At 36.1% G+C, this 10,782-nt stretch overlaps 1 protein-coding gene across 1 annotated transcript in view; it reads left to right on the top strand.

Moving 5' to 3' along the window:
- The window catches only part of LOC107104352 (galactose-specific lectin nattectin-like), a 16,459-nt gene extending 11,774 nt beyond the window's left edge, over positions 1 to 4,685 (top strand). The window contains exons 2-7 of the mRNA XM_015404344.1: positions 2,560 to 2,653; positions 2,740 to 2,769; positions 2,872 to 2,981; positions 3,092 to 3,226; positions 3,313 to 3,424; positions 4,549 to 4,685. Coding sequence (XP_015259830.1) covers positions 2,593 to 2,653; positions 2,740 to 2,769; positions 2,872 to 2,981; positions 3,092 to 3,226; positions 3,313 to 3,424; positions 4,549 to 4,616 — 516 coding nt within the window. The 5' untranslated portion in view covers positions 2,560 to 2,592 and the 3' untranslated portion in view covers positions 4,617 to 4,685. The remainder of the gene's footprint in view (positions 1 to 2,559; positions 2,654 to 2,739; positions 2,770 to 2,871; positions 2,982 to 3,091; positions 3,227 to 3,312; positions 3,425 to 4,548) is intronic.
- The last annotated feature ends 6,097 nt before the right edge of the window (positions 4,686 to 10,782 follow it).

Below are 10,782 nucleotides of genomic sequence, written 5' to 3'. Positions count from 1 at the left end.
TCATCGGGTCTGTTTGTGTTTGGCTGTGACACTGATAGAAGTATCAGCTTTGAGTGCAGAGGCATTTTTTTTCCTGGTTCGTTCGAAACACGCCCCATAATCACAGCTCTATGGAGCAGTATCAGACTCATATTCTGACTAGAATTGAGTAGGACTACGTCAGGCTAGCAATCTACACCTTTGTTTATGAATGTTGGAGCTGGCCTTGTTTTTCTCTGTAGTCCTTTTTCTATTTTAGTGTGACTAACTGTACATGCTCTCTTTAATCCTCTGACATGGGAGCTGGCTCAGAACCTGTCTGCTTGGGTGTGTGTTTCCTGGACAGGGCCACCTCTGGAGCTAGTTTACACTTACCTTTTGTATAGCTGCTTCTTTTTGTATGCCTGTTTCTATCTCATTGAACCTAAGTTGACCTCCGCACAAGGTTGCTCACACTGAGCCTGGTTCTGCTGAAAGTTTCTTCTTTATTCATTCAGTCCGGCATCCTGGTTTTCTGCAACCGTACATTCAACAACCTGACATCTCTTGCGAGGCTACCATCCCTGCTCTTGAACCCTGTTGCATGGTGGGTATTGGAGTGCTAGCGCTTCCATGCTCCTAAAATTACATCCTTCGCCCAATAAAGAAATAATTTTCACATGGAACACTATGTCTGGCGGAGACAGTCCTTAGGTAGCTGATGACTGCCTTGCTTGAAGTAGACTGCAGGACTCTGATTTCCACATAGTTAGAAAAGTAGTCGGTGACCACTGTGTAACTCTTTCCATTAAAGTCAAATTACTCAGTACCAACCGTGTACTAAGGTCTGTGGGGCACCAGATGAGCCATGAGTGGCTCCGCTTCTTGTTTTGTGCCGGTGTGTGAGACAAAGCTCACATGACACTGTTGTCCGGCTGATATCTTGGTTGATTCTTGGCCAGTACATTACTTCTCTTGTTCAGCGTTTACACTTGGCTTCTTCCAGGTACCCACGTGTATCTTTTGGAGCATCTGATTGAAGTAGTGAAGAAGGAAAAACAAATTTACTCCCCTTCAACACTATTTCATTCACCACAGCGAGCTCTGCTCTGCAGTTCAAGTAGTCTTGTATCTTTTTGGGACAATTGTTTTTGTTTTCTGGCCATCATTTCTGTATTATGCTCTTGAGTTCTTTCAGAGTTTCAACTGCATTTGTGTCTCTCTGTATTTGTTTTGTTCCTGTTTTTTTTTTGCTTTTTTTTGCACAACCATCAGTGCGCTGACCCTTTAAATTCACTCATGTATTCTCTTGATGTGCCCCTAGATTTTCCATGAGCACCAGTTCACCTTTCAGTTTGTTCCACAGATTAAATAGGATTTTCCTGCAAGGATGCACAACAGGAGGTATGGGTTCATCCAAAGATATTTTGTGTTCTCAAGGTAGACATCCAAGTCCTACAAAACAGTCTTTATATTCCTTCATGAGTGAGTCATGGTAATTTACAGTGTCTGGCAGCATCACTGCAAACACTTTTTTGACAAAATTGTTGTTATAATCTATTTTAACATAAACCAATACTTTCTGGCCCAGTAGAAATCTTTCGAATTTTGAAAAAGCTTTCCATAGAAGAAGAAAGCTAAAATCACACAAATAACATATATATTAACAACTACTAAATTGAATTCACTAACTTTGTTTTGTTCCCTACTTAAAGTCCACAATAGCTCTGCTTGCATTGTAGGTGTACCACCAATCATTATTCAGAGATTTGGTGCTTCTGGCACTGTTGTTGATGTCGGAGATGGCTATGGAGGCATTGCAGAGATAAGGTTGGAACAGAACTGAGAAATATCTGCTGCTTCTCAATTACTTGCTTTTGACGCTTTGTGTTTCACACTTTGCATGTGTAACTCCAATGCCTTGCTTGCCGAGCTTGAATGATGTCTTGCACAAAATACACTGTACCTTATATGCATTCTCTGGTACTGGTTTTAGACATGCAAAAAACTCTGAGCTGGACAGCCAATTTTCATTGAATTTAAAGGTGTGCTTCACCTCACATGTGTGAGGGATTGTAGGGAGGATGTAATTTCGCTGCATTCTTTTCTAAATCAGAAAAAAACATCCTGATATATTTCTTAAATGTGTATCAATGGTAAACCTAATTTAAACAATTCAGAATTGCAATCAAGTGCTACGGAAAAGTCCCAGAGGGCCACAAATGGCCTTTAGGCCCCACTTTTTATAAAAATGTTCTCACGGTGTTGTTGCAACTTTCACAGTCATGACAGCCATAAATGGTAATGTGGGGGGTTTTGGTCTTTGGTAAATTGTGACACAGGTTACAAACCAGATCTGATCATGTAATTTTATTCTGTGGAATTAGTTTCTGAGTCATTTCCCCATTTTGTGGATGATGGGAAGGTTAGTAGCTCTATAAGAAGCTTGGGATGGCACATTGAGCCCTAGGTGGTCCTGGCAGACGAAGAAAACGAACAATTCTGAATCAGGTTTGCTGATCGACTCTCTGCTCTTCTATTTCACTCACTGGTGAGTTTAAATGTTCATAAGATGTCTAACTTATTTTTCATTTATTTCAGCTTGTATATCTCCATCATCTCATCACTTCCATCATGAAGTTGCTGGTTTTGTGTGTCCTGGTTTTCTCTGAGATGGCATGGGCCGGAGCTGATCGTAAGCATTTCTCAAGTATACAGAGTTTGTAAAGTTACTAAGACTCAAACAAACTCACTAATTTGTGTTGTTTAAAATGTCCACAGCTGTTCCAGATGATGGCTCTGCTGATGAAGGTCAGTGAGTGTTGTTTTGTAATAGGATCATGAAGAATAAAGTTTATTCTAATGCTGACATACATCGCTTTTAACTAAGGCTCTCCATTTGTTTGTCTTTAGATCCAATGGACTTGGTCCAGAGATCTGCTTCTTGTCCTTCTGGCTGGTCTGAGTACAACGGTAACTGCTACCACTATGTTTCCATGCCCTTGGATTGGGCTTCAGCTGAGGTGATTTCCAATACCATTGTGCTCTTATGCTCCTTTACTCTCTTATCTCATGGTTGTTAATCAACAAAATGCAGCTACTACTTCTATACATGAGTCTGTTTTTTCTCCAGAGGCACTGCATGTCCATGGGGGGACATCTGGCATCAGTTCATAACCTAAGGGAGTACCATCAGATTCAGCATGTGATAAGAACGGCAAGTTATAGGTCTGAACATACATGGATTGGAGGCACTGATGCACAGAAGGTATATTTTTACTGGTCAGTTTATTTGTTAAGTATTTTGGTAAATGATTAAAAGATGTTTATTATCTGCTGGGCTGTGTCTTCCAGAAAAACGTTTGGTTTTGGAGCGATGGAAGCCGTTTCCACTACACAAACTGGTGTCCAAGAGAGCCTAACAATTGGGGAGGCAACCAGTACTGTTTGCTGATTAACCATACAGGTAAAAGTAAATATCACACATAAGTGTATGTTTTGCAAGCAGTAAAGGATTGATGGGTAACTAGCAGGTTATCTATGTAAGTAAAACTGTCACGATTTGGTTGTGGTTTGTTGACCCAAAAGCAGAGGCAGGGAGGCAGAGGTGAATTACTTGATGATTTAATGAAAAGGTAAACTGAATAAAGAGGCAGGAAATCCAAAATCCACATATGAAAAACAAAGTCCAAACAAATGGGAATCTAGGAATCCAAAATCCAAAAATAAAAAAACAAAGTCCAATCTAACAGGAAACCAGGAGTCCAAAAATCCAAAAATCAAACAAGAAAACAAGTCAAAACGAACCAAAAACCATGGAGACATCAGGGAGATAATAATCACAAGGAAGGCTCAGAGAGAAGGAGTTGGAGGAAGTATGACAAGGAACCAGCAAAAAAGAACTGAACAGGGAGGGTATTTAAGGGAGACTGAGACAAAGAGAGAACAGATTGGGAACAGGTGTGCATAGAGCATAACAGAAAAGGAGCTAGGTAAAAGGAGAACACAAGAGGGCAGCAGAGGGCAACAAATAAAAACCTAGAAAACTGAAAATAACCAGAAAACACAGAAAATAAGAATTAAACTACTAAGACTATAAAACATGGAGCAGAGTACAACTGAAAACTCAAAAGAAAAACATAACAGAGCCAAGACTTAAACAGTAACTAAGAATTAACCAGAGAACACAACAAAATAAAAATTAAAGCACTAAAACTAGAAAACAAGGAGTAAAGCAAAACAAAATAAAAATTAAACCACTAAAACTGAACACTCAAAAGAAAACATAACAGAACCAAGACTAAGACAGTAACTGAGAAAAAACCAAAGAACACAAGAATTAAACCATAAAAAACTAGAAAACAACCAAAAGAAAAACATAACAGAACCAGAAATCTAACAAAAACTTTAGCTACCATACTATTACATGTACTGCATCAATTACATATAATGGCATATATTTTTTTTGTTAATTTTTTTTTATTTTTATGGGGGGGGAGGTAGAATATTAAGCTTCTCTACAATTATGACATCTTATGAACAGGATTTTGTTTCTGTGATGTTGATTGATTTTTTTTTTCTTGTGCTTAGTTGGAAAGTGCTGGGCTGACCAAACATGTCTCGCTCATCTCCCATCTGTCTGTGCCAAGAAAGCCTGAGCAGTCCGAGAGGAAACCTCTTTCTGGCATAAAAATGCTTGAACCAGAACCAGTGGAGGATGCTTTATTGTCTTTCAGTTATTCTGCCATATAGAAATCCTATTTTCTAAAAGCTATTTCTTCTTATACTTCATATAATTTCTCCTTTGTGTAACACAGTAGAATAACCCACACATAAACAACAGGTAGATTAGAGGAGAGTGAATGTTTTATAAGTGGTGATTTAAGTAAAACCTTCTTCTTTTCTTTAGCCTTGCACGAAATAAACTTTTGAAGCATGAAAACAATATAATGTATATGGTCTATCCTTTGTCGTAATTTAGTCATATTAAGTGAATTTGTACATTTTGTTATTATTTAGTTTTTGTCACCTTTACTTTTTAATCCAAACTGATGATCTTGAAGCTTGACTGGGTTCTGGTTAACAGTTCAACTTCAAAAGTCCAGGCCGTTTTAAATAAAGTGGTTTTAAATTTAATTTTATGAAGTCAGGCTTTTAGTGCTTTTCCAGTCTTCTGGGAGTTTCTTCCAGATCACTTGAGCATAGGAACTAAATGCTGCTTCTCCATGTTTGGTTCTAGTTCTGGGTGCACAGACCTAATGGTATGGGAGGCTGATACACTGACAGCAAATCTTTTATGTATTAAGTTCCTGATACATTCAGTGATACTAACAGAAGGATTTTAAAGTATATCTGTAAGTCAGATATAATATTTTCGAAATGGAGATGTATACTATTGGTTCTGACATGGGGAAAAATCTTTTTAGAATCCTTCCATAATATTTTGTTAACTTTCTAAATGTATTTACTCACAACTCAAAGGAGATATTTTTATCTTATTTGGGATTGTTTGCTATCAAAAAAAAAATCATTGTCCTAACAAGCCAGACTCTTTCTCAGGCCTCATTCATAACATTCAATTCCTTTGCAACAAGGCAAGCAAAGCAAGCAACTACCTAGGGCCCGAGCTCGCTGGTGGCCCCCTGACAATGACTGACCTGGTTATAATCTCCATCTATTGACTATGAGCACCAAAGTTCCCTCAAAGCTGCAGGCTTGCGCAGCTGCGCACTGCTTGCACATTCTCGGCGCACAATAAAATCTATGCAGCGAAAATAAAATCCATCATAAACTTTAAATCAAAATAGACAAATATTTTTTTCTTTATCATTTTGAATTTGTGTATTATTTATTTTACAACCTGAAAACAACAATGAAAATACGAGAAATAACTGTCATCCCTACTGAATTCCGTTATATAATATGGAGAAACTGAGCACAGTTTTTGCTTGCCTTGTTAAATATAACCTAGTAATAATTAAAACGGAAAGGGAAAAGATTAATCATTAGCATATTTCGTTTTGGCGCTTATAGCATCTCAGCCTGCTGGAGTATGGTAGCTACTTTTGAAAGCAAGTTTTATATTTTCCTATAAAATCAGTTTTATATTAAAGATTAATACATTTAAGAGTTGGATTTGGATGAATACATTCAATAGAAATTCAGTGTGCCTAAAAAAAGTTCACCAATGTCCTTCATTTAGTACATCAAAGAGCTAAAGATGAATACTGTAAATCAATTATCCCACTGAAAGGAGACCATGTGGCGGCCCATATTATTTAGCAGCCTAAGCTTAGAGAACAATGAAACTCAAAGATTTGTATCAGCCCTGCTATCAACAAAGCACCGTAAGATGTACCTCTTCACCATGCAGCTTGATTCTCCATCAGACTCTTTTTGTCTGTTAATTTCAAGTAGACAGTGGAGCAAAACAATGATCAGAAGTCAATCAGCACATCCTCAGATAAGATGGCAGCATATATGAGGAGCCAAAGCAGATCTCACAGTTTTTTCGATATTTGTGCTAATATTCATTTGAATTATTCAATGCTGATTGTGAAAGAAGTTTTAATATTAAAATACCATATTAAAATACCACTAAGAAAGTGCCATAATTGGACGACCATTGGAGAAGTAAGAAAGATGTGAAACTAAATCAAATTAAAGAAAAAAATTCTAGTGACATTTCATAAGTTTCACAGTCATATTTTTATATTACATTTTTTTGTATTTATTACTGTTTTCAAGGCTGCACTTTAAAAAATGAAATTGTCTAGAGCTGATTTAAACTGAATAAATTTTTGTTTACATAATAACAAAATATATATGTCTAAGTCTAACAGAAGATTAACTACAATATTATTCATGAAATTATTACTCTGGGTCCTACATACTACACATATCACTAGCAAGTTGTTTCTTTTATTTCATTTAAGTATGCAAAATCCCTTAGATTGAAAGCTGACTTCTGGACATTGCTGCTGTAATCTCTTAATAAACCATGTAACTTGGTATGATCCCAGGTATATATAATGTATATATTGTATATATAAACACATATATGTGGTTTGGGCACTCGGATCAGTGACCCCCAAACCTGAGGAGTGTTACAGCAGATTCCTGGAAATACATCAGACATCTCGGTCCAGAAAAGTGCAGTTCTAGGAACAGCAAATATACTGCGCATATATGTTGGGGTTTTTTTAGGTATTGTTGATAATTGGCTACTACTGGTGGTGGTTCTTTTCTGAAAGTGTTTTACCTCTATAAATGAAATATTTTTGAAAACTGTTGGCAAGATTTGCATCGTTAAGATAAGATTAATTGGTAAGGCAAGCAGAACTCAGCTACCTTCTAGCCTAAAATCATGTTCAAAGTCCTTTTTTTGAGAGGAATGTAATTTTGAAAATTTTGCTCACTTTTTTTGCTCTCTCTCCTACTCAACAAACCTCCTTCTTGTTGTAGTCATGTGAAATAGTCCTCTCATCGCTCACTGGGAGCAACCACCTAGTGTAGGCTACTGCATTTAATTTAAACCCTACCACTGAGAATTAAGTATTAGAAGATGTAGCCATATTTACTTTTAAACAAAGTTTTGACTTTTGGGTTGACGTTTTGCTTTCATTACAATGAAGGGGTTTGATTACATGTACCAATCATCACCCCTAGAGCTAATATTCAGTTCAAGGTCCCTCTAAAAATGCATTTAGCCATTTTGAGGTTATTGAATCATCATCTGAGATCTTCCTGTGATGTATTACAGTATAAAACAAGATGAAACTGTTAAAAAAAAACATATTATTTAAAGGAAAGAGGTGATCTATAACATTATCAATGCACTTCATTCCATGAGAATCTTATATTTACACCCAAAAATGTGAAAAAAATTTGAATGAGACCTTCAAGTTACTGCAATTTTCAAACTGGACATTTGACTCGATGGTAATGCTATGGGAAAGGCCAAATAACTCACTCAAAAAACTGTTTTATATATAAATTTTAAATGGAAAAAAAATATTTTGCTCATAGTAGGTGTAATGTTTGCTTAAATTTAAGGTTATTAAAGGGTTAAATTCTGTCCCATAATCCCTTTATGAGAATACCACACATTTATACAGTCTACCACTAGAGGAAGCTGTCTCATCACATATAAAGCTTACAATGCTTTAAAACTGCATGATCATTAATCTCAAGAAGTTTTAAATGAGTGGATTTTGAATATGTTTATGATTTTATGCAATGAATTTATAACTGCAGGGTCTTTTGCAGATATAACCTAGAGAATATCAACCAAAATCAAGACTGCAGGGTGTTCCGTGTAGGGCAAGGTTTAACCAATTTAAAGCACTACTTATCTGATTGACAAATAAATATCAGAAAACAACTTTAGTTTTGCTAAGGAAATTAATGTAAATTACAAAACTTGAGGAAAACTGCTAATAAGTATCATGTTGATCCACCCTGTCAGCTGCTTTAAGTGAACACCTGAAAGAAAGATCTTTTCATGTCCTTTTTTTTAAATCAACAAATTATAGTTTGTCTTTGTTCTTTTTCTTGAAATTAAAATTAGAAGTTGAAGTTTAACATTTGACCCTTCTGAAAATTGCCTTTAGTTTTTGCTACATTGTACAGCTGAGCAAACTACAAACACCTGTGCATGGACTTATTTTACATAGTTTACTTACATAGTTTACATACTGCATTTGTGTCTTTAAAGGCCAAAAGATCACAGGTTTGAAACTGAGACTGATTCTGCATTTTTGAGCAAGACCTTTAACCCCAGAATACTTCCTTTACCTCAATCATAGTGTTAGGCCACTGGTCTCTAATGAACTGGTAAATTATGGACATCCCTTTTCTCACTTTTAGACCATAAAGCGATATTTCCTTTGTGTTAATATCTTAGATTCAGTTTCATAGCGAAATGAAAAAAAAATCTTTGATGGTCAGAAACAGATATATATATATATATATATATATATATATATATATTTTTTTTTTTTTTTTTTTCCCGTTTTTGTCATTTCTCTTTACTGGATTTGGTTAATCTTTTACCCCACTAGCATTATTGTGTATCAGGTGTTGTTTGGAATTTTTCTTTTTAAGTTAAGTCTGTGTCAAAGGAGGGTCCATTCTGTATCTGGTAGGTCTAATTTCTTTTTCAAAAAACTCAAAAACACACAAAAAAGAAACAAGTGTTAGAAAAATGAGAACATACCTTAATTTGTAAGAACACAGTAATGCCGGGGGGTGATTTTGTAATGATCTACAAGCCCCCTGTGTTAGAAAGAATCATAGTCTATTTTCCTAGAATTCACAAAGATTTTCTATTAAACTCAAGTAAAAAATATGAGGGTTTCATAATATCTTAAAATCTAAAAAATGTGTCATACAAGTATGCAGTTGCTTTTAATATCATTAGAATATCCTAAAGAAATTGATTTATTTCAGTAATTCCATTCAAATATAAAAGTTCTATTTTGTATTGCAACCTGGAGAGACTCACACAGAGAAAAGTTACATTAAGAAAATATTAATATGTATTTATACAGGTAATAAACATATTCTTCATAATTTTTCTGTCTAAGGAAAACCAGCTGATTGCAAGTTCTCACTGATTCTGCAATCCCTGGCATTGAGCATGCATGTAGCGACAGTAGAGAGGAAAAATCCAAAGAAACCTCCAGCAGAAACAGGCTCAGTGTTAGCGGCCATCTGCTGAGGCCGAATGGGGTTCAAGGAGAAAGAAGCAGATGGAAGACATAAACAATATAAGTTATTTGGCACGTGGGGCCCAGCGGAAGACCTTGATGCTGTGATACGCTTGGATAAGTAAACTAGAAAAAGATTAGTCTCCCCCTGCCTGAAAATGGAATAACCCAGAGGATGAGTGGGACTGAGAATGATGGAGGAGATTGGGTGGAGGTGGCTGGATGTTTGCTTGCATGAGGGAGAGAGAAGCTGAACCAGGAGCTAAATGAAGGAAATCTTGCAAAATGATTGGCTTGGGAGAAGGTGCGACACCCCAAGTTGAATGAGGGACATGGCAGGTGGTTCAGGTGAAGCTGATAACAGTCTTCCAGATTAAATTTATGTTTAAGATTCATTTATTCACTACACACAGACTGATATATTTGAAGAGTTTTTTTTTTTGTTTAGTTTTTTTTTTATGTAGGTGATTCTAACTTACAAAATGGAAAAATCTCAATTCCGTATCTTCGAAAATTTGAATATTGCCTTTAACCAATACAGTAAAAGGTGTTCTAGAACTGTTGGCCAACTGAAAATTATAAACAGTACAGTCATTCAGTTTCTGGTTATAATCAGGTGCCATGAGAGCCCCTAGTTACTTGTTGTTGTTGGAAAATTTTTTATCTTTCCTCTATTATATATTAATTTATCCTATTTACTCACTATAAAAGTTTTCACTCAGTCTGTTTCTCTCTCAAGGCCACACATTTCTCTCCAGGCTGTTGTTTGTAGACCAGACATAGCTTTTTCCCATAACAAACTAGATTCTTTCTCAAGGTTTATTCATAACATGTTACTGTTAACCAAAGTGTGTGTAATTTGTTATGACTCTGACTGCTGTAACTAGGGAGGAACGAACCCTGGCCAGATCAGAACAGAGCAGAATGCAGTGCCATGATGACTGTTCTCTCTTTGCAAAGATCTGAATAAATGTGCCGACTGAGTGAAATCCATCGATCTCCGTTTATTTAACTAGGATGAATAGTTGAATACTTTTTTCCCACGACACATCCAATGGCCCAAAAGCTGTTTAACCTGAGTTTTTGCCATTTATTGTCATGACATTAAAATTAG

The sequence above is a fragment of the Cyprinodon variegatus genome, unplaced genomic scaffold, assembly GCF_000732505.1.
Source record: "Cyprinodon variegatus isolate N-32 unplaced genomic scaffold, C_variegatus-1.0 Scaffold1705, whole genome shotgun sequence".
Classification (NCBI taxonomy): domain Eukaryota; kingdom Metazoa; phylum Chordata; class Actinopteri; order Cyprinodontiformes; family Cyprinodontidae; genus Cyprinodon; species Cyprinodon variegatus.
The sequence above is the reverse complement of the archived record's forward strand: the minus strand, read 5'-3'. Positions and strand labels throughout refer to the sequence as shown.